This window comes from Lissotriton vulgaris, chromosome 9, assembly GCF_964263255.1.
Source record: "Lissotriton vulgaris chromosome 9, aLisVul1.2, whole genome shotgun sequence".
Classification (NCBI taxonomy): Eukaryota; Metazoa; Chordata; class Amphibia; order Caudata; family Salamandridae; genus Lissotriton; species Lissotriton vulgaris.
The window spans coordinates 30,172,003-30,199,875 of record NC_141697.1 but is presented as its reverse complement, the minus strand read 5'-3'; the positions used below and the strand labels follow the sequence as shown (position 1 = coordinate 30,199,875).

Genomic DNA, 27,873 nt, shown 5'->3' with positions numbered 1-27,873 from the left:
TGCCCGTTTGGATGCCACACAACAAAGTGAACACAGTGTGCTCCGAGGGCAGGGGCTTGCCCCGGCTGAGAAGGGAGGGGGCATTTAAACTACAAAGAATTGTTGATCCTGTACAAATCCGGGCTAACGTTCTTTACAGAGCCTAAAACAAATCAAGAGCAGCTTTGCGTGTACCTGTGTTAGCCTTTTACATGTACTTTACTAAGAACCGGCATGATAATAAAATACAATAAAGCAGCATTGAAAGCGATCACTTTCGCGATCGCTATTGTTAAAACAAGCATTTACAATGCAACGGTTTCGCCTTTGCAACAGATAGAGCTATTGGCATTGTAAATGACAACATTTTTTATTTATGTGTTGGTTTTGAAAACAGATAAGTAAATGGCATTTTAATTTACCTTATCAACAGCGTAATCTCTCGCAAATGTAAGACCTATTGTACCCTACTGGACGAGCTCAGCAGACAGCAATTACTACCACACACACACACACCCAGAGGCACACACACACACACACACACACACACACACACACACCAGAGCCACACACACACACAGAGCCACACACACACCCACACACCCAGAGCCACACACACACCCACACACCCAGAGCCACACACACACACACACACCCAGAGCCACACATACCCACACACCCAGAGCCACACATACCCACACACCCAGAGCCACACACACCCACACATCCAGAGCCACACACACCCACACACCCATAGCCACACACACCCACACACCCAGAGCCACACACACCCACACACCCAGAGCCACACACACCCACACACCCAGAGCCACACACACCCACAGCCACACACACACCCACACACACACCCATAGCCACACAGACCCACACACCCAGAGCCACACACCCACACACCCAGAGCCACACACCCACACACCCAGAGCCACACACACACCCACAGGATGCAATGACAGAAACAGCAACATATAAGTCAGGTGGCACACTATGTTAAGGCAGATTTTTATCGTATATGTTTTTAAGCCACGCCCTTAATTACACTGGCCACGCCCCTTGTAGAGACCCTCCAGTTTTTCGTCCCAGTTAAAGCCCTGGTGCTCCCCACGTGTTCCTCCATACACGGCGAACCCTCCCCATGGCCCACACATCTCCCCATATCTCAGCAGTGATCTTCGGTGCCCTTCACCCCTCCTCCTTGTGCTCCTCGCGCCGCGCTGGCAAAGAAACGTCTCATCATATTTGTTGTTATAGTTCTGTGCCTTTTAAAGGCTGAGGTGTCGACGGGCACCCCTGGCAGTACCAGCGCCCCCCGGCCCTGCTGGCCTTCATGGTGCGCTCCTTCCCGGCTGATTCTGAACAGCTCCTTAATGTTTTTAGAGGCAGTGCCGCGGCCCGTTCCTAAAGCACCACTGCGGCCTCATTTGCATGTAAACTACCCGTGAGGCTCTGCGCAACGAGGACCGCGCCTGATTTCCATATAACCTGCCGCTGCCAGCCTCGGCAATTAATTCTCGTTTCTTAATTGGGAACAATTCTTCTTTCTAATGGCGTAAGGTTGGAGGAGGCTTGACAGATGCCGGCGTGGACTGCAGCAAGCCACGTCCACCCAGTGTGACTCTGACCTGGGCGTGTCGCCCTTCGAGCACTCACCACTCCTGACCCCACTATTCTCAAGGTCACCAGAGCAAGGGTCTGCTACAGGTCCACCCCACACCCAAAGACTCCTTAATACTGCCCCCACCCTGGCGCATGGCACCCCACCGGACCTGTATACTGCAGTGTACCACATGGTAGCATGCCGCCAAGGACACAATGCTATACTCCTGCTGTGTGTTTTAAAACCCCAGTGCATTCTGGGGCTTATAGGACTGGTTCACTTCCGTTGCTCCAAAAGAACTCAACTCACCCACCTGAAAACAATGATTTGTAAAAGAAAAGCCCAGGACTCGGGCATTGCGTCTTTGAGAGAAGGAGTCCTCTGGAACCCTATCTGCCCTTGTGTGACAGGCAGGGCGCCTGGAATTGCCGATTTATGTAGGGCTCCAACATGTCTAGAAAGGATCTTTCCACCCTGAGGTGTTGCCTCCCTCTTGCGTTGATCAGTGCTTCGATATCATTTTGAAAGGCTGGGCACTGAAGCTGTTACCTGAGCGTTTACTTAGATTCAATTGCTTTCTGCTCCACAGGACTGGAGACGAGGCTCTGCACTCCTCCTTGAGGCATTAAAATCCCAGTACAACAAGACGGCACTGCGGAGCTCACACCCAGAACCAGCCACACACACACACCCAGAGCCACACACACCCACACACCCAGAGCCACACACACACACACCCAGAGTCACACACACAAACACACACCCAGAGCCACACACACACACACACACACCCAGAGCCACACACACACACACCCAGAGCCACACACACACCCAGAGCCACACACACCCAGAGCCACACACCCACACACCCATAGCCACACACACCCAGAGCCACACACACCCACACACCGAGAGCCACACACACCCAGAGCTACACACACCCACACACCCAGAGCCACACACACCAACACACCTAGGATGCAATGACAGAAACAGCAACATACAAGTCGGGTGGCACACTATGTTAACGCAGATTTTTATCGTATATGTTTTTAAGGCACGCCCTTAATTACACTGGCCACGCCCCTTGTAGAGACCCTCCAGTTTTTCGTCCCAGTTAAAGCCCTGCTGCTCCCTACGTGTTCCTCCATACACAGCGAACCCTCCCCATGGCCCACACATCTCCCCATATCTCAGCAGTGATCTTCGATGCCCTTCACTCCTCCTCCTTGTGCTCCTCGCGCCGCGCTGGCAAAGAAACGTCTCATCATATTTGTTGCTATAGTTCGGTGCCTTTTAAAGGCTGAGGTGTCGACAGGCACCCCTGGCAGTACCAGCGCCCCGGCCCTGCTGGCCTTCATGATGCGCTCCTTCCCGGCTGACTCTGAACAGCTCCTGAATGTTTTTAGAGGCAGCGCCGCGGCCCATTCCTAAAGCACCACTGCGGCCTCATTTGCATGTAAACTACCCGTGAGGCTCTGCGCAACGAGGACCGCGCCTGATTTCCATATAACCTGCCACTGCCAGCCTCAGCAATTAATTCTTGTTTCTTAATTGGGAACAATTCTTCTTTCTAATGGCGTAAGGTTGGAGGAAGCCTGACGGATGCCGGCGTGGACTGCAGCAAGCCACGTCAACCCAGTGTGACTCTGACCTGGGCGTGTTGCCGTTCGAGCACTCACCACTCCTGACCCCACTGTTCTCAAGGTCACCAGAGCAAGGGTCTGCCACAGGTCCACCCCACACCTAAGGACTCCTTAATACGGACCCCAACCTGGAGCTTGGCACCCCACCGGACCTGTATACTGCAGTGTACCACGTGGTAGCATGCCGCCAAGGACACAATGCTATACTCCTGCGGTGTGTTTTAAAACCCCAGTGCATTCTGGGGCTTATAGGACTGGTTCAGTTCCGTTGCTCCAAAAGAACTCAACTCACCCGCCTGAAAACAATGATTTGTAAAAGAAAAGCCCAGGACTCGGGCATTGCATCTTTGAGAGAAGGCGTCCTCGGGACCCCTATCTGCCCTTGTGTGACAGGCAGGGCGCCTGGAATTGCCGATTTATGTAGGGCTCCAACATGTGTAGAAAGGATCTTTCCACCCTGAGGTGTTGCCTTCCTCTTGCATTGATCAGTGCTTCAATATCATTTTGAAAGGCTGGGCAATGAAGCTGTTACCGGAGCGTTCACTTAGATTTAATTGCTTTCTGCTCCACAGGACTGGAGACGAGGCTCTGCCCTCCTCCTTGAGGCATTAAAATCCCAGTACAACAAGACGGCACTGCGGAGCTCACACCCAGAGCCAGCCACACCCACATAGCCAGAGCCACACACACCCACACACCCAGAGCCACACACACACACAGACACCTAGAGCCACACACACACACACACACACACACCCAGAGCCACACACACACACAATTAATCAATCAATCAATCAGGGCATTTGTATAGCGCGCTACTCACACGGAGGGTCTCAAGGCGCTTGGAGGGGGGTCCGCTACTGCTCGAACAGCCAGGTCTTGAGTTGCTTCCTGAAGGCGAGGTGGTCTTGGGTCAGGCGGAGGTGGATGGGGAGGGAGTTCCACGTCTTGGCAGCCAGGTAGGAGAAGGATCTTCCTCCCATGGTGGCTCTTCGGATGCGGGGAATGGCAGCGAGGACGTGGCTGGTGGAACGTAGTTGGCGGGCGGGAGCGTAGAAGGTCAGGCGGTCGTTGAGGTATCTGGGGCCTTGGTTGTGGAGAGCTTTTTGTGCGTGGGTGAGGAGTCGGAACGTGATTCTCTTGCTGACGGGGATCCAGTGCAGGTCTCTCAGGTGTCCGGAGATGTGGCTGTGTCGGAGGATGTCCAAGATGAGTCGTGCTGAGGCGTTCTGAATGCGCTGGAGCCTTTTCTGAAGTTTGGTGGTGGTTCCGGCGTAGAGGGTGTTACTGTAGTCCAGACAGCTGGTGACGAGGGCCTGGGTGACCGTCTTCCTGGTTTCGGTGGGGATACACCGGAAGATCTTCCGTAGCATGCGAAGGATGTTGAAGCATGACGAGGAGACGGCGTTGACTTGTCTGGTCATCGAGAGGGAGGAGTCTAGGATGAAGCCCAGGTTGCGTGCGTGGTCAGACGGTTTGGGTGCGCTGCCCAGGGCAGGGGGCCACCAGGAGTCGTCCCAAGCGGAGGGTGATGATCCCAGGATGAGGACTTCCATCTTGTCTGAATTCAGTTTCAGGCGGCTGTTCGTCATCCACTCGGCTACGTCTTTCATCCCTTCGTGTAGGCTGGTTCTGGTGGTGGCGGGGCCGTTGGTGAGGGAGAGGATCAGCTGACTGTCGTCGGCGTAGATGATGTTGAGGTTGTGTTGGCGTGCGATGGCCGCGAGGGGGCTCATGTAGACGTTGAAGAGGGTGAGGCTGAGCGATGATCCTTGTGGTACGCCGCAGATGACTTTGGTGGCCTCTGATCTGAACGGGGGGAGGCGGACTCTCTGTGTTCTTCCGGCGAGGAAGGAGATGATCCACTCCAGTGCCTTCTCCTGGATTCCGATGTCGAAGAGGCGCTGCACTAGGGTGCGGTGGCAGACAGTGTCGAACGCTGCGGAGAAGTCCAGGAGGATGAGTGCCGCTGTTTCCCCGTTGTTGAGCAGGGCTCGGATGTAGTCTGTGGCTGCGATGAGGGCGGTCTCGGTGCTGTGGTTGGTTCCGAAACCGGACTGCGGGTGGTCGAGGGAACCATTCGTCTCGAGGAAGGCGGCCAGCTGTCTGTTGACGGTCTTCTCGATGACTTTGGCAGGAAAAGGAAGGAGCGAGATGGGACGGTAGTTTTTGAGGTCTGTGGGGTCCGCTGATGGTTTCTTCAGTAGGGCACTGAGTTCAGCGTGCTTCCAGATCTCTGGGAAGGTGGCGGTGTCGAAGGAGGTGTTGATGTCCTGTGGATGGGGTGCGATGATGGCGTCGGCCTTGTTGAAGACGTGGTGAGGGCAGGGGTCGCATGGTGATCACGAGTGGATGGAGTTCATTGTGCGAATGGTGTCTTCGGTGTTGATCGGGGTCCAGGCGCGGAGGGTGGTGGTGGGGTCGTGGTGTGGTCGTCGAGTGCGTCCTCAGTCTCCTGCAGAAAGTTCCCTGCATTCTTTGGACTTAAACCGTTGTTTGAAATTCTACATTCAGCGCACTGCTCCTTTTCGAAAATCAGATCAGCTCTTCGTGGCCTATGGCCCAATCTGCAAAGGACAATCCATCACTAGGTGGATTTCCTCTGCCATTGCTTTTTGCCACCAACGGGCTGGAAAGCCCCTCTCTACTCCAGTACGAGCTCCCTCCACAAGGGCGGTGTCAACTTCCACAGCCCTCTTTGCGAGAGTGCCTCTATGCCACATCTGCAGAGCTGCAACGAAGTCGAGCAGACACATGTATCCGAAGCACTAACTGTCTCGGATCAGCAGACTCCGCAGACGCGGCTGTGGGACAAGCGGTGCTACGGAATCTTTTCCAATAAGGTGAGCCTCTGTTGCTTCCCGCCTCCAGTCATAAAGGTTTTTTCTCTTGAATCATAGTATGCACAGTTGTGTTATGTACTTTGTTTTATGCTACCTTTATGACTCGTGTTGTGCTTTACTGCTTTCTATTCTTATTCAAGCATGTGAATCTATGAAAGACACCCCTAATACTGGAGAAAAACATAAGTTACTTGCCTGTAAACTGTGGTTCTCCAGAATTGGTGTCTTTCATAGATTCACATGCGACCCACCCTTCCTCCCCTCAGAGGCTCTCTTCTCCTCATGCACTCTTGATCACTTTTTGCTACGAAAATCTGAGGACTTGAGCTTCTGAGGAGAAGGTTCTAGAGGGTGCTGTAGCCTGATTGGCTGGAATGTGGACCATTAAAATGACTCTGATGTGTTACTATAGTGAATTCTCCCATAGGTTGCTATGGGCCTATTCTGTTCTATGGTACTTTCTTAACTTTATGATATCTTTATATCTAATTGCTCTATATGTATATATGTATGATTATGTAATTTTTTCATCTATATATGCATATATTACTGCTATTTTATCTACCGTGGGACTCCCACTTCGACGACGGGGAATATTCAAGCATGTGAATATATGAAAGAGTATGAGGTATGGTGGCCTTGGGGTGGGTTGTGGAGAAGGGGAGGGAGAATGGCAGGTGTTCACTGTGCCTTTATGTGAATAGTTAAAATTTGGATCTTTCTGAAAGATGGGCATAGTCTACTAATGTAGTCCTATTTAACACCATGCGCGCTAGCGGAATTCCGCTTGCACGCTGGGTTTTGCGGAAACGCACTTTACGTGACGAGCTGGGCTCGTCATCAGAGTGCGAGGAGGCTACGCCATGACGAGCCCAGCTCGTCATCAGCGTCGAAGGGGTTAAAGCCTTCCAGTCTATGTTTACCATTGCCTTTATAAGACAATTTGGGAGTCTCAGCAGGAGCAAAGGGGTGAATCAAGCACATGAATCTATGAAAGATTAAATGCTGGAGAATAAGTTAAGGTTGGCTTGAATCATAATGCTTGCTGGCAGAGCCAGGAGCCAAAACAAAAGATAGAGCAAGAAGTGGCTTTTTGATCTTCTGATATGTTTTTCTAAAATAAACAATCAGTAAAAAGGACATAATTATGCAAAACTTTTTACTTGATTAAAAGAAAGATACAATCTTTCTACATGTTTCTACAGATTCTAAGACACACCATTATTGATCTGAGCTAAATCAAATTGATTTGAACATCTTTAACAAATTACTAACTTCTTTTTTGTAGGCTTAAATTTGGACTGCAGATTCAAATTTCTTTCTTGTTTGTTACCCTCTTATCTCCTTCATATACATTAGCAAAACAACACTGATTTAAGTGGCTTGCCGGAAGGATGAGGTTGCGACTATGTATTATGCAGATTAAAATACCATATGCTGTATGTTAAAAGGATACTGCAAGTCATCTTGGAATTCCATGTCTTTCTAACAGAACTCTGCCTTCAGCCCTTTCCTCTATATGGTCTCCAAACTCCTTGGTTACTTGCAAGATCCTTATATAGTATGCAGAGGGTACTTTATCCTAAATAAACGGCTCATAATCCTTAAGCAGTCTTTTACAATACTAAAATCTAGCATCATGAACAAAATATACATCATAAGAGGACACTCAATTTCACGAGAAGTCTGGTTAGCGACTTACCTTTTCATATCCTGTCCCTTTTGCTTGAGCGAAAGTGAATCACCCCCGTTGAGAATCTGTTCTAGGTTTTTTGTCTCAACTGAACCATTTGGTTCAGAGCCAGAAAGTCCCAGTAGAGAGCGGACCCTCTGGGATCGAACATCCAATATGGTATCCGTGTAACCTACTTCCTGAAGATATCTAGGAGCAGGAAAAAAAATCTAGTAAAATGTAATGCTTGATAAATAATTCAGTAGGTCACAGGATGGCCAATTATAAGTGAAGAGAAATTAATAAATAATATTCGGACTATAAATAGCACAATCAAATATTGGCACCATATCTGCATTTTGCCATTACAAATTGTATGCAAACTGCTCAAGAGCACTGCTCAGACAACAAACACTTTTTTTTTGTATTTTCCAAATATGAGCCAGCTTACCAATTTAAGGTTAGTTAGAAAATATATTATTTTCATGTAGGTCCTTTGTTGGTGAAATAAGAGTTAGATAGGACAAGGCAAGGGCATGCAGCATGAATGATAAAATGAAGTCATGATACACTCATCTGAAGCCGAGTGACTAGGCTCCATAATCAAGCCACATGAAACCCTAAACGCATGATATGTTAAATAGGCAGACTACGTAGAACAGATAAGAATGGAATACAATTGCCCTTGCAACATTCCAACAATGCTTTGAAACAAAATGTAAAATTGCACTTCCAAATAGCAAAGAAGATACCCAAATTTGTACATGAGATTTCAGAGATGACATTAATTTTGCGAATTAACCCAACACAAAAATGACCTACCCTGTGCGCAGTCTGAGTGGGTGTTTGGCTAATGTTAAATAATGTGAAACTTTGTTTTCATAAATCTATTCATAACAAATTTACATGTACTGTTGATTTACCCCAAATGTCCAAAGATTTCTACGTGACATTAGTAATTTGTACCCAAAAAACTAATGTACAATTTTAACTGATTTTATAAAATCACCCTCATTTGAACCCCAATCTCTAACCACAGTAAAAAACAAACATCCACCACTAAGACCATATTTACCATCATCAGTGAAGATTTCTAGACGCCTGCAAGTAGTGGCTAAAAAACCCTGACCATTATGCGGGAACAAAATGTTCATTGAATTAACAAATAGTGACAATGGCAAAAAATATATTAAGGTGCGGGCTTGCACTATGATGACTGAATCTTATCCAGATTAATACAGTTATCATCCACAATTATAATGCTTTGCCTATTAACAGGTTGGGCTCATTACGCAGCAGGAATGTACCACACATTCCCACCAGTCCAAATTAACTCACTCAGCTTCCCCCACCCTAAGGGCCCAACAGATTCACTGACGTACAACTTTAAGAGCGCACCCCATTAATCACTCAATACAGAGCTAGGAAATGGATAACTGTTCAACCTTGTGTAACAAGAAAAACATCAATGTTACCAGTTAAAAACCTAACGCAAGTTCAAACAATTTTTGATCATTTCCCAGAACCAACACACTCCATCACTCTAATGACTATGCTGATCATTATAGACCTGCCACAATAATACTAAAACTCCCATGATGAATCAAGCAGCCATGTCAAAAGGCGCCTTCTGAATGCTAAACATATTACAAGGGTGAAGTGTCCTGCATAAATACGTATAACATTATGACAGACCACATGGTCACTGAAGGAGAAAGAAATAGGAAAAGACACTTCAATGGAAAAGCAGATGTGAGACCTTTTTCGGGATGTGCACTCAACTCTGACGTTTGACTAGTGGTATGTCTATTGTTTGAGTCCTGGCAGGCATACACACCAGGAAACCTACCAACCACAAATGTTGCGACAGCGAATTCAACGAGGTTGAATTATGGTCATCGGGGATGCTTTCATTACCCATAATATACCTCAGGATTCACAACAGCCTCAAAACGTCTACTCGCCCACTTGCTACGGAAAGTTCATTTTTATCAAGGCAAACTAGCTTTTCAGCCAACTGGTGAGAGAGTTTGGGCAGGCAAAGAAAAAAATAAGTTACTTACCTGTAACTGTAGTTCTCCAGTATTGGAATCTTTTATAGATTCACATGCTTGAATCATTCCACGTCATTGAGATGGGAGTCCCCAGTACCTTAGAAAATAAATTGTCCTAATAGCCTTAAAACAGAGGCCTTAGGCCTTTCGGTTTAGTGACATATCTTAGTCATTATTTAAAAAAAGACTAAGCTTAAAAGTCGAACAAATCGGGAGAAACCAAAGTGTAGAATATTCCAGAGAGAAGCTCCAGTCCCTCAGATTTTCCAACAACTAGTGCGCATACGTAGTACTGTGCGGAGATTGAGCATGGTGAGATTTTCACAGGAGGCGGGTGGGTTACTGTAAATCTATGAAAGATTCTAACACTGGGGAACTACAGTTAAAGATAAGTAATTTATTTTCTTACTCCAGTATTGGAACTTTCATAGATTCACATGCTTGAATCAGAGTAAAGAGAAGTAATAGGCACATTTTGTTTAAACACAACATATCATTAGTGTAAACGATAATACAAATACGCATATAAACAATATGCAAAATGTGTGTAAGAAGAAAACAGATGGCGGGAAGAAGTGGCTGCCCTTTTTTGAAAAAGATGCCATAGAACCGCTTTTCCTACTGCAGCATTTCACAGGATTTTAGAATCCAAACAGTAATGCTGCGTGAATGTGTCTGCACTCTTCCAGTTAGCCGCTCTGCAGACATGAGCACGGACCTTTGAGCTCAAAGGATGGACCGCCTTTTGATGACATGAAAGAATGGTGCTAGATATCCATCTAGAAATGCTCTGCTTGGTGAGATGGTAACCTTTTCTTGGTGGGCTGTAAACTACAAAGAGCTGATTGGAACTGCAAAAAGATTTAGTTCTGTCCAAATAAAACTTCAAGCACCGTTTAAGATCCAAAGAGTGAAGTGCACGTTCGGTTGTTGACTGAGAATTTGGAAAAAATTATTTAAGTATTACCAGCTAATTAAGGTGAAAGTTCGAGGGGACTTTATGAATAAACTTAGGGTTTGGGTGTAGAATAAACTGATTGTTCCAAAATTGAACCCTCTTTGCAGATGTGAGAGAAAGGAGGACAGTTACCTGCCAGGATAAAAACTTTGTATCCACTTTATGGATAGTCTTGAAAAGATGTTTCATTATTTGTGCAAGTACAGTGTTGACCTGCCACGTTGGAGGTGGGGCTCTTACTGGTGAAAATGTGCTGAACAACCCCTTGAGGAATTGCTTAACAAGCCTGCTGGACCATTGTGTGTTGGATGACCTCCAGAAACGGTAAATGGTCGCAAGATATATCTTTATAGAAGGGTGAGCTAAACCAATTTGCCCCTGGTACAGAAGATATGGTATTATCTCGTCTGGGGAAGATGAGATAGGATGTACTTTAGCAGTTTGACACAAAATGCAGAATCTTTTCCACTTTAAGTGGCAAGTATTGTTGGTACTGTCTGCCCTTGCCCTGGCCAGTATGTCTTTGCATTCTGAAGAAATTGTTAAATAATGAATTTCTTGGGACTCTGGAGTCAGGCTGATTGTCTGAGAGAACTGGGATCTGGATGTACAACGTGTCCCTGGTTCATTGTCACCAGTGACAGAATCAGTCTGAGGATTATCTGAGGCTGTACTGAAAGTAGAAGTTTCATATACCAATGTTGGCGCGGCCATGATGGGGCTGTAAGTATAATCTTGCAAGGTTCGGCCTTCATCTTCTTGACTACCTTTGGGAGGAGAGGAATGGGAGGAAAGGTGTATGCAAATATGCTGGTCCATGCAATTCAACAGGCATTTCCCCATGACCCTAATAGGGCTTTTCCCACTGACATGCTGTTGAGTGAGAGTTGATCCAATTCCCACAAGTAGCAGGATATTATTAGTCTGCTTACGGTGTCCGCTATGATGTTCTGGTTTCCTGGTACATAGTCTTCTATTAGTGATACCTTGTGATGTATTGTCCTTTTCCAGAAAAGTTGGACTTCCTGAAATAGAAGGCAAGATAGTGTACCTCCCTGTTTATGTAGTGCATTGTCTGAGTGTTCCGAAACCTGGGCATGGAGGCTTGCAGAGCAGGAAATACTGCTCTTAATTGGAGAAGGTTGATGTGAAGGCTCCGTTGGGATAAGGGCCTTTTGACGCTTACCTAGAGCTCCTAGAGGTAATCTCCCAAGCCGTCTGTCGTGTCCCACGGTGTAGGGCAGTCTCGAACACTGCCTTGAGCCATTTCTATCACCATAAACTACATTATCCATGATTCCAGGTTCGCGCGCGACGCCTCTAGTCGATGACGTCACACGCGGAAACCTCAAGACGGCGAGAAGGAGGAGAATCCTTGCCGTTGATTCTGGTGTTTGCAAGAAGAAGACACGGTAGGATTATTCCCCCCCCCCCCCGTGGTAACCAGCGTATCCTTTGTTGTTTCCTCCTATCTTGTTGTTCCTCGAGAGTGTTGGGGTTTTGCAATCCCGATCCTGGCCACGGAGCTTGTCATCAGCTCAAGGAGCCCTCGGCTGAGGCTCCGTTTGCAAGTCTCCTCGGAGGCTGTGTTTCCGTGACTGTTCCTGTTTACCGGCAGCTGCCGAGCACTCCCGCTGTGGGTGCGTATTACTTCCTGGAGGGTCTTTGTGAATTATAACAGCGCATATTTTCTACATGCACTTTGGTGAGCCTATCGCTGTTATCCCACAGTCAGAGTGGGCTTTGTCACGTTGATTGCTGCTTTGGGAGATTTTCATTTCTTTCGTTTTCAGAGTAATTCTGACGGTAAGAGTTGCTCACATCTTGGACTATGGTTACATTTCAGTAAAGGCTGAAGAAGCATTCAGCAGACACTTATGTGGGCTAATGTGCAAAATACAGAAAGGATTCTTGGGTGACTTTTACTCCAGAGACATTCTTGTGGATATTTGAAGAGTAATTTCTTATATTTCTATTTTCTTTGCATTTTACAACAGGGGTTTTATGAGCTTCGCCTGGCAGGCTAATTATCATTTGCCCTCTGTTGAAGCCTTGACAGTATTTACCTTTGGTACGTGTATAACTTGCATATATTTAAGAAACCATGTGATTCTGAGTCACCTGATAACGTTAAGGTTCTTGTGTTATAGATCAGAACTACCTATCCTACTTTTCCGATTGCCAGGCAAAGCCAACCTTTTCCCCATTCCAGGTAAATGAGCCTTCAGAGAAATGTAAATCTGAGTTATACACTGTGTTATTTGCTTGTACATAATATCGGTTGAGGTGTGACCTTTGCTCATAGTGCCTTGTTCTCATTTCAGCTTCCTCTCCCTGCTGCTCCCTTCCTACCCTTCCTGATATCCCTCGCTTGACCACTTCTGTGAGTCTGTTTTCATTCAGACCCAGGAGCTGTCGAGAGGTGGACCCCTTTATAGCATCGCACGATCCTGAGGACACCGGGACCTGACACCGTCCAAGGAAGCACCTGTTATCACTAAAGGAGAGGCTTGAGGTAAGAATGGTATGCCCAGTGACAGATGTTGAGGTTCCGTCCACCATATGAGTGATGAAATCATGGGTGGAGTGACCTGAATGATGTCGTTGAATATTCCCGTAGCTTGCGCCCAATGGATGTCTAGAGCGTCCTGAAGTGGGTGCATGTATAGGCGACAGTATGGAATGAGATGAATACAAGAGGACATCATGTCCAGGAGAGATTAGCAAAGGCATAAGTAAAGTGACATTTCTTGTACGAGTCTTGCCAAAGCCATAAGCTTCAGTTGTCTCTCCAATGAGGGGTATGCTTTGTTTAAAGTGGTATCCAGTATGGCTCTTAAGGAAGTTAGTTGCCGTGAAGGTTGAAGGACTGATCTGTCTGGGTTTAGAGTCAGAGCCAGCTGGATGAAGAGGTGTGTACAGGCACTGGTGGACATTTTTGCGGCTTTGTAAGTGGGGGCTACGGAAAAATGTGGGTGTTTCTGTTGTCTGAGGAATGCTGCAATCGGCGCCAGGCACTCTGTAAAAATGCAGGGGGTGGATCTCAGGCTGAATGGCAATACTCTGAACAGATAGTAGCTGCCAGCTACCATGAACCAGAAAAATATCCTGTGTCTCCGATGTAAGTGTATATGAAAATATGTATTCTGGAGGTCCAGGGACAACATGTAATCGTTTTAGTTGAGAAGATGTCATATCTGGGATGGTAACAATGCAGAATGATTGTTTTTTGAGGCATTTGTTGAGTCTCATGTCCAGAATTGGTTTCCACTGCCTCGACTTCTTGCGAATCAAAAAGAAACAGGAGTAGAAACCTTTTCCTCTTCCTTTTTTAGCACAGTAATAACCTCCAACTTTAGAAGGAAATGGTGTTTGAGTGACTGGTGGAGGTGGTGTTAGTATAAATTCTAAAGAGTGTCCGAATTGAATTAGGTCTAAGATCCATCTGTCTATGGTGCATAGTTTTCAGTGTGGCACATTTTAAATTTTCACCATAGTCTGAATGGAATGGGGAAGGAAGTAACCGGCAGTTGGAGGAAGTCATTGCCAACGGCTGGATTCTTTGCCTTCCCGGCCAGTTTTCCCTTTGAAGGAGGACTTGTTGTAGGCAGCAATTGGTGCTTGACGGGGATATTGGGGTCGAAATGGCTGGTTAGAGGAAGTGTATGTGGGATAGCGATACTGTTAGTATCCCCCTCTATAAGATGAATGTTCCCTTCCTCGAGCGCCGCGAAAAGTCATTTTCTTATGTTGTAAAGACCCCAAGGTCTTGGCGGTATCTGTGTCTAACTTTGCTGGAGAGCTTCATCCACGTGCTTTCCAAATAAATCTTCCCCATCGTAAGATAAGTCCAGTACTTTGGTCTGAATATCTGGCGTGAATGAAGTCTGTTTGAGCCAACCCGGACGCCGCAAAACTGCTGCCCTAGTCAGCTGTATGAACTCATAAAAGCAATAGCTATCGCACAGTCTATAATCTCGGAGGCTGAGCCCTCTCCTTCAAGCAATACTTTCTTTGCCTTCTCTTTGACATCTTTAGAAAGTTTGTGGAGATATGCATCAATATCTGACCACATTTGTCTATTACATCTGCCTAATAATGCCAGGGAATTTGATGCTCTGACTGGGAGTGCGGATATTGTCGAGAAACGTTTGCCAAAATTATTGAGCCTCCTACTCTTTGTCGAGTGCTAAAAGAAGTGCGGAAGGATTCTTAGATCCTCGCTGAGTCGCTTGCGAAAAACTGAGTCTGGTTTTCGATGAACCGCGAGACAGGCAGGTGCTTCCTCCTGGGTCTTGTATTAATTCTCTAGCTTTGCATAATCTTTAAGCCTTGTCCCCAAATATAATCTATGATGGGTATAGATCTGACTGGTTTCCTAAAAGGCTCTTTAAAATCATAAAGAAGCCAGTTCTGTTGAGGGGGCGTGGCTAGCGAGCCACGATGGCGGACGGAGTCTGCTAGAGCTACGGTGCCGTCAGGGTTCTGTCATCCTGCTAGGTGCTTCTGGGGTGCCAAAAGCCGATTGAAACGGGCGGCTTGTGTGCCACAGTGACACTCGGAAGCTGCGGGACGTTTTTGAAGGCGCGGAGGCGGCTGGAGCTTGCGCCCGAGGCGATTGCGGCCTTTCCCCTCGTGAGCAGCCGGGGGCTGTATTCTGGAGCGGACCCGGGAGGCCTCGGACGCCGACAACCGGAAGTGCCGCGACTGGCCCGGGGAGTGCGGTCGGGACATCCGGACCACCACAAGGACCGCCCAAAAGACCTGCATCTGCGGGACTGCCCCGCGCCCTGACCGTCCCAGCCACAGGGGACGCTTGGAGGAGGTGAAGCCCACACACAACGTGGAGCGAAGCTGGTGGGCCTTACGCGTTGGAAGGCGACCCTGAAGCAACAACGCCGAAGGTAGGGAGGTGAGGCTGGGGCCACTGGGGGCGACACTTGCTGGCCATATCCTGCGCCTCGCCGCCCTCCCCCTCTACACTCCCTCCTTCCTTCTTCTCTCTTCTCCCCGGTCTGCTGCCGAGGAAACTGGGGCTGCTAGGGGACACCAAGACCATCTCCCGCTAACGACTATAGGGGACCCCGGGGCGGCGCCGGGACGTCACGCAGACATTAAGGCCGCGCGAGACACGCTAGGGCCCTGGGCACTGCAGCGCACCGGACCCTGACACGAAGAGCTGGCCAGACCGGAGGTCCTGAAGGGGGCTCACCTCGGTACACGGCTGTTGACACAGAGACGACGGCGAGGGAGAGGAGGTGGGCTCAGAAGCTGCACACCCAGGCGAGGTGGAGCCCAGGCAGCCCCGGACACCGTTGTGTTCTATCTAGGACCCCGATCAATATTGTGAGCTCATGACCCTATACGGCTATAATCAATAGATATCCCTATAATGGCATAAACGATCAGAGCCATATTTCAGTAACTCGTCTCTGCAGCTCATTACAGTACATGACACAGCAGAAGCCACTTCCTTAGATTCCTAGATAACACACCGAGTCCTTTCGACAGCTCAAACCCCCAGCAACCTGGGAAAGCCCTGCTTGCTTTGTTTTGATTAGTAATAGAACTCTTACAAGCACTGTAAGAACGACAAGTTCTTAGTGACATCTTTATTGACGTCTTATGTCCAAAAACGTGCGTCAAACTCTGTACATTTCAGGTATAAATAATACCAACGTTGCCTTAAGCAAACACGGTGGTGGTGAATACTGAAGCAGAACAGCTGTCCCTTGCAGAGCCCAGCAGATGCGAGAAGCCCACGGACGCTGCCCCTCCTCCTGCTTGACGCGCTGAGAAAGACGCTGTCTTTTCTCCTGCCGAGAAAATCCAGCTCCGGCGTTTCCAGCCTACCCTTGCGGGTAACTGGAATATCGAGTCCTGAGAAGAGATACCAGACCTCCAACATTCTATTCCAGAGGTGCGGTGCTGACTAAACCCTTAGAGAGAATTCTTGAAGCAAACCCTTGGCAAAACCAACTTAACTTAAACTGCTACTTACTTACTCCCTCCCAAGTATTAGGCTTAGGTCAGGTACACTGGGGTAGGCGTACTTAGAAGCACCAGTTGAGGACGTTAGCCAAATGTATATATGAATGTATATATTTTATTCATTTTAACCATCTTATGGCTAAGAAACCATATCAATGCTTTTACAGTATTATTTCGCAATACTCCTTTTACTGTACGCACTTTTTATAATAACAAGTCTTGCAATTGTGGCAATTCATTTCTCTTGCATGAGAAGGAAGACTGCTCAATAAATAATACCTTTTATTGAAAATGCCTGTCTCTCTATTCTCTGCATAACTGGTGAAAGTAATTCTGCACAACTGACTGAGTGAAATAGCTGTCTATTGTTTCACACAACTCTAGAGTTTGACTCTTATTCTGAGGAGCAAAGTTGTCATGTTAATGCGGTTGTTGGAAAACTGAATCCCTTCTTGTCTGAGCCAGGAAAGCGGATCACTTCCTATTCAGTCAAGAAAGTTTCCAGTGACCTCTGAGCTAGCTAGTACAAACCCAATTAAGTCTAACATCGTCAGTAGAGACCTAGAAGACCGCACTCCTACGTCTACACTGCTGTTTATGTTATTGCAATGCGCAGAGCCTATAGGGAAAATAGGAACTACACTACAACACAAATCGAAGGGGCCCCGAACCAAGCGGAGAGCGCAGCGACAAAGAGGAGGTGCCTGGCGTAGTCGCCCTGAGACACTGGCACATTCTGTTTGGCACTCCCCCAGAAAGACCGAATGCGCCTGGTCTGCGACGGCCATGGTGCGGAAAAGCACCAAACCACTGGACGGCTGGGATGGCCCCGTTATACCAGTGGCCACCCAAGTGAACGCAACGGGAGAAGCCCTTCCGGGGACATCCGGCCTGGACCCTACTGGGAACCAACAGATGGACAAACTGGACCTGATTTTAAAGGAGATTAGAGACTCTAGAACAACGATGGAATCGCAAATGGGTACCTTAACTACCAACCTCTCCTTGCTTAAAGCCGACCACACTAAACTGGCCGACAAAGTCAGGGACCAGGGCATGGCGATAGCAGATATGACACAGACTGTGGCGGACCACACCGCCTCCGGACAACAGGTGGCATCTCTGATGGACCGCGTGGAGGACGCGGAAGGCCGCAATCGACGGAATAACATCTGCGTCATTGGCCTTCTGGAACGCAGTGAGGGAGCCCACGAGACGGAATTTATGGAACAGTGGTTCCGCGACCATGTGGCCCCCGAGGGACTATCACCACTTTTTTGTGTGGAGAGGGCACACTGTGTCCTCACCGGGCGGCCTAGACCTGGCCAGCCGCCGCGCCCGGTGACCGTCCGGAAAACTTAACTACCGGGAAAGAGAAATACTACTGCAAAAGGCCCGAGAAAAATCCTTCATAGAGTTCGAAAACCGGCGCATCTCTCTGTATCAGGACTATACCAATGTGGTACAAAAACAACTATCATCTTACTTTGAAGTCAAGAAGAGACTCCAGAAGGCCAAGCTACGTTACGCTCTACTATTCACGGCCCGCCTCAAGATAGTGTACGACAAAAAGACGCACTTCTTCGAAAGCCCCACCGACGTGGAAGAATGGCTGGAGGTGATGGACATTGAGGGCAGCCAGGCCATGACCCCAGGAGCATCGGCTGATGAACCCCAGCGGGGCTCGGAACAAGCGGATGAATCGTCCCTCACCTCGATGACAGGGCCGGGACGGAGGAGACCCTCACGAGAACAGGAAGATGGACAGCTGGGAGCTGTCGCTCTGGTAGGCAACTTCAGGGAAGATCGGGCAACTATCAATACGGACACAGATGACAGCACGATCCACTCGGACTCGGAACACAGCATGGTTTTATTCCAGACTGTGACGCCCAGAGCTGCGGATTAAATACTGGACAACGGACAAGAGCAACCACCTGAGGAGGTGTGAACTAAATATCCTGAGGACCACGGATATCCTTTTTAGGTTTTGACTAGCGAGCTGCGTAGCTGCAGAGAAAACCTTATGAGAAGAGTAGAGTAGCTTTGGTCCCCACCTCTGTTTCCATTGGCTAGCTCCATAAATGGAGGCTAGCCATTGGAACAGACATCTGCTCGTCATCCTGAGAGCAGATTCGGGGGCGTTCCTGCAAATTTTAGGCTTTCTGCCCCTTTCGAAATCGTCATGAGGCGGTGGGCGGTGTTTATTTTTTGTTGAGTCCATGTTTATTTTGTTCATTCTGCGGCCGACCGCCGCCGGAGGAAGTCAAGGTGACTGCCCGTTCCCCCCCCCCCCCGCTGACCGTGTGCCGTTCCCGCCCCCCCTCCCGCTGACCGTGTGCCGTTCCCACCCCCCCTCCCGCTGTCCGTGCCTTTCCCGCCCCCCCTCCCGCTGTCCGTGCCTTTCCCGCCCTCCCTCCCGCTGTCCGTGCCTTTCTTTGTTAATATTTCAGTCAAGAGGAGCAGGCAGGTTCAGGCACAGGAGAAATCACCGAATAGCCTGCTCCCCTCCTTTCCGTTATCTTTAGCAGGTCACGATTTTATCCCCCCCCCCCTCCCGGTGTCCGTTCCCGCCCCCCCTCCAGCTGTCCGTGTGCCCATAGATGCTTGTTAATACTGGTGCAGCTGTGGTCTCGTCTGCGAACCAGCGTTCACGCGAAGGAGCGGTACCGAAAACATGGCTGTCTACAGAGGTAAGAACCGGAGACCCAACTTGGTGAAACGTGTCTTAGTTTCATTCATAATATCTGTCCGCAGCGCACGTGTAGATTTGTCTGGGCAGTCTACTACTACCGAAACTGACAAAAGAACTGCTCCTGCCCGTTAATGTCATGAATTGTAATTGCCGTCTTTTGCTTGAAAAAGTCGCGTCCTGGTAGAAGTCAGCTTGCTTCGTGATGCGAGAGAAATTTGCTTTTATAAGACCTATAGATGAAGAGTCTGTGCTAGATGATGCATAATCTGATTTAATATGCCTTTGGGGAAAAAAAATTACAATATGTCATTGTGCAATGTATTAAGGGGTTGTGCGTGGTTGATGTCAGATTGCAGAAAGGGACTGTATTTTTCTCCTATTAGTTCCCCAGTATTTGGACGGTATAACACATTCAAAATAGAAGTCCTCATTTTTAGGGTGTCAGAAGGGCATTGGTGCCAAGTGGCTCCACGTCCTGTGTGACACCTCCAATCAGTGATGGCTGTCCAGTCAACAGTACTTGACGTGTTGGGATTTTTGACCCAAAACGTTCAAAGTAGACAGTCAAACCACGTGTCCCCGAATGCAATTTGCTCTTGGCTAAAGCACCAGAACTATCACACTCAACGTGTGGCTACTTTAGTACTAATTACATCCTCAGTTCACCGACACAGACAACGCTTTTTTCCCTGCTCCCTTTTATACCGTCTTCATCAAAGGCCACGCGCCTATCCACCACTTATTTATTAATGCCTCAGAAGGTAGAAATAGAGGGGCAACATAACTGCACCAGTCAAGGCAGAGATCGTACTTAAATTATCTACACTGTTTTTTGCAGCATGCTTTGTTTTCTTTATCCAATAACAGTTCAGATTATTTTTATCTTTAAAAAAGCAACGAGAGAGGTATTTCCGTAATATACTCGACTGGAACTGTTTTTTATATGACCAGATTTATTTCACCTGCCAAATTCTAAAGTAGGGGCTGATGGGTGACCCTTAACAGCGTTTCATATTTGACAGAGTAGAGAATGAACATAATTCCCTGTACAGACATCGCCTTCCCTAGTCAATCAATCAATCAATCAATCAATCAATCAAAGCACTTGTATAGCACGCTACTCACCCGGAAGGGTCTCCAGGCGCTTGGGGGAGGAGGGCCGCTACTGCTCGAACAGCCAGGTCTTGAGTTGTCTCCTGAAGGCGAGGTGGTCCTGGGTCAGCCGAAGGTGGATGGGGAGGGAGTTCCATGTCTTAGCAGCGAGGTAGGAGAAGGATCTGCCTCCGGCGGTGGCTCTTCGGATGCGTGGTACGGCAGCGAGGGCGAGGCTGTCGGACCGTAGCTGGCGGGTGGGCGCGTGGAAGGTCAGGCGGTCGTTGAGGTACTTGGGGCCCAGGTTGTGGAGAGATTTGTGTGCGTGGGTGAGGAGCCTGAACATGATCCTCTTGTTGACGGGGAGCCAGTGCAGGTTCCTCGGGTGGCCGGAGATGTGACTGCTTCGAGGGATGTCCAGGATGAGTCGGGCGGAGGCGTTCTGGATGCGTTGTAGTCTTTTCTGTAGCTTGGCTGTTGTTCCGGCGTAGAGGGTGTTTCCGTAGTCCAGCCGGCTGGTGACGAGGGCCTGGTTGACCGTCTTCCTGGTTTCGATCGGGATCCATCGGAAGATCTTGCAGAGCATGCGGAGGGTGCGAAAGCATGAAGAGGAGACGGCGGTGACTTGTCTGGTCATCGAGAGGGAGGAGTCCAGGATGAAGCCCAGGTTGCGTGCGTGGTCTGTCGGCTTTGGGGCGGTGCCCAGGGCTGGGGGCCACCAGGAGTCGTCCCATGCGGAGGGTGATGGCCCAAGGATGAGGACTTCCGTCTTGTCTGAGTTCAGTTTCAAGCGGCTGTTCTTCATCCACTCGGAGACGTCTTTCATCCCTTCGTGGAGGTTGGTTCTGGCGGTGTCTGGGTCTCTGGTGAGGGAGAGGATCAGCTGGGTGTCGTCAGCGTAGGAGATGATGTTGAGGTTGTGTTGGCGTGCGAAGGCTGCGAGAGGTCTCATATAGACGTTGAAGAGGGTGGGGCTGAGTGATGATCCTTGCGGGACGCCGCAGATGACTTCGGTGGCCTCGGAGCGAAACGGAGGGAGGCGGACTCTCTGTGTTCTTCCAGCGAGAAACGAGATGATCCACTTCAATGCCTTCTCTTGGATGCCGGTGTTGCTGAGGCGTTGGGCTAGGGTGCGGTGGCAGACAGTGTCGAACGCGGCGGAGAGGTCCAGGAGGATGAGTGCCGCTGTTTCCCCGTTGTCGAGAAGGGCTCGGATGTCGTCGGTGGCTGCGATGAGGGCGGTCTCGGTGCTGTGGTTGGCTCTGAAACCAGACTGCGAGGGGTCGAGGGATCCATTAGTCTCGAGGAAGGCGGCAAGCTGTCTGTTGGCTATCTTCTCGATGACTTTGGCAGGAAAAGAGAGGAGCGAGATGGGGCGGAAGTTTTTGAGGTCGGTGGGGTCCGCTGTTGGTTTCTTCAGTAGGGCGCTGAGCTCTGCGTGCTTCCAGCTCTCCGGGAAGGTGGCGGTGTTGAAGGAGGTGTGGATGACGTCTTGGAGTTGGGGTGCGATGGTGGAGTCGGCCTTGTTGAAGATGTGGTGGGGGCAGGGGTCAGTCGGAGATCCGGAGTGGATGGTGTTCATTGTGCGGGCTGTGTCTTCGGTGGTCAGGGGGCGGTCCAGGTGCGGAGGGTGGCGGAGGGGTGCGTTGGTTTGGCGGAGGGGTGCGTTGGTTCGGCGGTTGGGTGTGAGGATGGTGCGCCAAAGCTGTTGTGGATGTCGGCAATCTTGCGGTGGAAGAACGAGGCGAGGGAGTCGCAGAGATCTTGTGAAGGGGTGATGTCGTTGTTGCCGGTGCTGGGGTTGGAGAACCCCTTGACGATGCTGAAGAGTTCCTTGCGTCTCGGGCGTTATTGTCCAGTCGATCCTTCAGTGATTTCTTCTTGGTGGTGCGGATGAGCTGGTGGTGCTTGCGGGTCGCGTGTTTGAGGGTGGTCAAGTTGTCAGTGGTCCGGTCGAGGAGCCAGGTTTTCTCGAGGGTTCGGCAGGTCTTCTTGGAGTCCTTGAGTTCGTCGGTGAACCAGGGGGCCTTCTTGCTTCTGGGTTTGCTGGGAGGGTTCTTCAATGGTGCGAGGTCGTCGGCGCAGGCTGAGTCACCAATGAAGTCCTTTTTACACCTGTTGGTTACCTATGCAGTCGGTTCATCTCTAACAACAGTGTATAACTTGCACAGGGGGGCTCGCAGTGTGTGGAGGGCTCTGTGTGGGTGTGTGGGGGGCTCTGTGTGGGTGTGTGGGGGGCTCTGTGTGGGTGTGTGGAGGGGCTCTGTGTGGGTGTGTGGAGGGGCTCTGTGTGGGTGTGTGGAGGGGCTCTGTGTGGGTGTGTGGAGGGGCTCTGTGTGGGTGTGTGGAGGGGCTCTGTGTGGGTGTGTGGAGGGGCTCTGTGTGGGTGTGTGGAAGGGCTCTGTGTGGGTGTGTGGAGGGGCTCTGTGGGTGTGTGGGGGGGCTCTGTGGGTGTGTGGTGGGGCTCTGTGTGGATGTGTGAGGGGGCTCTGTGTGGATGTGTGAGGGGGGCTCTGTGTGGGTGTGTGGAGGGCTCAGTCTGGGTGTGTGGAGGGCTCAGTCTGGGTGTGTGGAGGGCTCAGTCTGGGTGTGTGGAGGGCTCAGTCTGGGTGTGTGGGGGGGCTCGCAGTGTGTGTGAGGGCTCTGTGTGTGTGTGTATGTGTGGGGGGGCTCTGTGTGGGTGTGTGTGTGGGGGGCTCTGTGGGTGTGTGTGTGTGGGGGGGCCCTGTGTGTGTGGGGAGAGCTCTGTGTGGAGGGGCTCTGTGTGGGGGGGCTCTGTGTGGGTGTGGGTGTGTGTGGGTGTGGTATTTGCGAGAGATTAAGCTATTGGCATTGTAAATGACAATGCCATTTATTTATCTGTTTTCAAAACGAACACATAAATAAAAAAAATGTCATTCACAATGCTAATAGCTCTAACTTTTCCAAAGGCAAAACCGTTGCATTGTAAATGCTTGTTCTGTTACTTGCCTGATAGCAACACTTACACGGGCGGGGAGAGAGAGGGGTGGTCGGGAGTCTAACAGTACAAAGTACCGTACACATGATGGACATAGGACAGATTACACGCACTTAGCTAACGAGAAACTTGCAGCGACTGATGCATACCTTACATATAGGGTCCCGAGAGAACTTGACACTCTTAGAATGGGATCCCCCAGAAGATATATGGAACTAATTTCCTGATAACCACATCCCTGGTGGCGCCGTCGAGCCGGCAGCACAGAAACGAATGGTTAACTGGACTAGACCTGTGCCTGGCCACCCCCCCAATGGCGTATGCACAAGTACTTGGTTGGTTATGTTGCAGACTTTCTTGTTCGGCCCAGCAATGTTTTTAGGCTGCGCCAAGTTAGTTTTGTTTTTGGGTGGGGAAAAGTACGTCTCCTGGCTGATACTTACGCCATGCGCTATGAGGTGCATAGCATCATACAGTGATTACGCCTGGGTCCAATCATGGCTGAAACAATAGGGAAGTATAGACTGACAACCTGGAATGTGCGAGGGCTTGGGGCCATTCAAAAAAGGCACAGGATTCATGCATTCTTATTACGCCATGATGCTCAAATCACTTTCATGCAGGAATTACACTTGACAGTGACCGAAGCACACACCTTACGGAAGAGAGGCTACTATTTGGGTACGTCACGGCACTCCTTTTGTTGAACTTGACCGGAGGGTGGATGGCCAGGGTAGATATGTTCTGGTGAAGGGCACATTAGACGGCACCCTGTTGGTCCTGGGTAGTATTTATGCCCCGAATTTTGACCAAGATACATTCCTTGCCAAGGTAGGTCGAGCTTTAGCAGACTGGATGGATATTCCCTGGATCCTGGGAGGGGACTGGAATATGGTACTGGATGTAGGACTAGACAGATCGCACCCTCCTCTGCAACTGACCGGGATACATAGAGTGGCGGAAACGTTCCAGACTTGGCTTGCGGGATGGGGACTGGTAGATGTATGACGTGCATTACACCCGACCCACAAAGAATACTCTTACTATTCCCAAGTACACAACCTTCACACACAACTGGAAAGATTCCTGTGCACTAAATCTCTGCTGTCCAAGTGTACCTCATCGGAATACCTAGCTAAAACCTTCTCGTACCATAGACCACTCACACTAGACCTGCAGTGGGGTAGGGTACCGTCCCCGGTGCCCACCTGGAGGCTCAACCAACAACTGTTATAAGATGGCCCCTTCCGCAAGACGCTGTCAGAGGCCCTGGATAACTACTTCCGGGAGAATTGGGACACAGCAACATCCAATTTTGGTGGTGTGGGACGCCATGAAAGTTGTAATACGAGGGGCGGCCATAGGACAATTAGTGGGAGCCCGGCAGGAAATTCATAAGAAGCTGTGTGAGGTCGAGCACCGGTTGAAAACCCTGGAAAGGGAGGCAAGCGTAGACCCCAACGGGAAGGGGGAACTACAGACAAGCAATATCGAACACGCTGAGCTGTTGGAAACGTTACAGGTCATAGACCATAAAGAGTACTTACGCCGTCAGCAGGCTGAATCAGACAGATCGGGAGCCCTGCTGGCCCGCCTGGTGCGAGACTGCCCCGAAACCCCGGTAATTACACAAATCCGAGACGGGTCAGGTAGAGTAATATGCACACAGTCTAAGATTAACAAGGCGTTTCAGGATCACCTGCGGATCCTATACACCCCCCTCCCCACGACCGCCACTGACGGGATAATAGACTTCCTACGAGACTTACCTTTCCCGGCCCTTACCAGAGAAGAGCAAGCTGATATAGAAGGACCCATCATGCAGCAAGAAATTCGAATAGCACTCCGATCCCTTAATCACGGTAAGACGCTGGGCATGGATGGACTCCCTGTGGAGTTTTACCAGACTTACTCTGCAACCCTGGTGCCTATTTTAGAGAATGTCTACAAGACAACGATGCAGGCCCTTGTTACCTCTATACCTAAACCTGGCAAGGATACTCTTGAGCTGACTAATTATAGACCCCTCTCAATGCTCTCCACAGAGTAAAAGATACTCAGTAAGGCCATTGCTCTGAGAATACAGGCCAGACTCCCTAACCTGATTCACCCAGACCAGTGTGGATTCCTCCCAGGTAGGAGTACTTCCCCAAACACGAGGAGACTCCATTCCCTAATGTCGGCCACATCGCCAGAATTTCCCCGGGCAGGCTGTGTCGCATTAGATCTCCGGCAAGCGTTTGATTCCTTGGCTCTTATTTGTTTTGATGTTAGAACCATTAGCTATCGCTCTCAGAGCTCACGCAGATAGAGTGGGCATCTCCATAAGGGGGACACACAACTTGATATCGATCTATGCTGACGATATCTTACTATACTTCCGGGACCTGGAGGGCGACCATTCGCCCCTAGCGTCCTCACTTCAATCAATTTGAAGCCGTGTCGGGATTAGCCGTTAACCCTGCAAAATCTACAGGATTCTACTTTGGGGAACTACAGCACCCTCCCCATATTCAATTTGGTGGACACCTGATTCCAATAGCGCACACTACTTTCAAGTACCTAGGCATTAACGTGTATAGATTGCCTGAAGATCAGATCGAGGGAAATGTACGTAGAGCCATTAATGGTCTGCGAGGTAGTGTGGGATTATGGACGTCACTGCCCCTGTTCGTCATGGGTAGAATTGCCGTCTCGAAGATGGTCATTCTCCTTCGTATGCTATATTACTTCGTAAACCTACCGGTTCTCCTCCCACGACAAATCTTTAACACACTGAATACGCTCCTAATCACCCTAATCTGGGGCACTGGAAGGAGGAGAATTAGTCTCCGGAAACTACAACTGAGTACCAGAAGGGGAGGTCTTGGGGTGCCGGACTTTAGGGGGTACCATTATGCAAACCAGCTTCAGTGGCTGACGCGATGGATTGCAGGTAGAGATCTTCATGAGACTGACTTCACGCCAGACAGACTGGCACTCCCTACTTCTGCCTGGGGCCAGGATCCCTCGGGACTGCCACCCTCTATTACACACTGCCCTGCTGTGCTGGCGGAAAGCGCTAGCGTACACGCCTTACGCTGACAACATTCCTCTGTTAGGCGTTCCGTCGCCGCAGGGACGACTGACGCGGGGTAGATTGCTACCCTGGGCAGATGCGGGGGTAGACACAGTGGGAGATTTTTTTTTGGGACGACGCACTATTGGACCATGACTCCTTTTGGCAAATCACTGGGGCACCCCCGAGGCTCTACATCCTACACGCCACAGTATCACACTATGTACAAAATAAATGGGCCCCACGGCGAGTAAAACCTGCACAGTACGAACTGGTACATCTTCTTTATTACATGGGAACCGGGGGACACTTGGTGCGCTGGCTCTACACTGGGGTCAGGGAACACGCTGCCATATCTCTTAATCCACTCCGAGACTCCTGGACACTAGATTCGGGTGAGGCACTAACGGATGGTGCCTGGAAGATTATCCTAGAACACCCTAGAAAGGTGTCTCGGAATGTTAAGTTCAAATTCATACAAGTTATGGTACTACACAGGGCATACCTCAACCCCCACAGGCTACATAGAATGTTCCCAGACTCTCCCCACTGCTGTCCCCGTTGCAGAGCTGACGAAGCCGGCCTTCTCCATATGCTATGGGCATGCCCACGTCTACGTAGTTACTGGGGTGGGATTTGCCAGGCCCAACGTACAATCACGGCCCTCCAGATCCCGGAGGAGGCAATGCATTGCCTGATAGGCCACCGGAAACGCCCCAACCACCATAAGGCCCAGTTGAGGTTCCTAGACTTATCCTTGTTGCTAGCAATCAGAGTTTTAACCATGAGGTGGAAATCTGCCAGGCCTCCCGATCTGGAGGTATGGCGATCCGATTTACTGAGGTGGGGCAAAGCTGACGGAGCAGTCTTGCGTAGGGAGGAAGAAAACAAGTTACTTACCTGTAACTACGGTTATCCAGTATTGGTATCTTTCATAGATTCACATGCCTGAATCATTCCCAGTCGTCGAGGCGGGAGTCCCACGGTAAAAATATATACAATAGCAAAGTTACTTACCTGAAACTACGGTTATCCAGTATTGGTATCTTTCATAGATTCACATGCCTGAATCATTCCCAGTCGTCGAGGCGGGAGTCCCACGGTAAAAATATATACAATAGCAGTGCCTAAAAACTTTCTTGTAGTAGGCTGGAAAAGCCTAAAGGCCTAGCTAGGCCCAAAAACTTAGCAGCCTATCTACCTCATTATGTAAAAAGACCTGAAATAGCCTCAGCCAATCAGCTGTCCTCACCCTCTAGAACCTTCCTAGCTCACGCAGTTCTCCTCAGATTTTCCCAGCACAAGTGAGAA

The 27,873-nt window shown here is 49.5% G+C and overlaps 1 protein-coding gene across 3 annotated transcripts in view; it reads right to left on the bottom strand.

Moving 5' to 3' along the window:
- Positions 1–27,873, bottom strand: part of STRN3 (striatin 3) — a 1,097,014-nt gene that overhangs the window by 687,865 nt on the left and 381,276 nt on the right. For all 3 annotated transcript variants that reach the window (XM_086936977.1, XM_086936979.1, XM_086936980.1), the window contains exon 5: positions 7,786–7,965. In XM_086936977.1, coding sequence (XP_086793103.1) covers positions 7,786–7,965 — 180 coding nt within the window. The remainder of the gene's footprint in view (positions 1–7,785; positions 7,966–27,873) is intronic.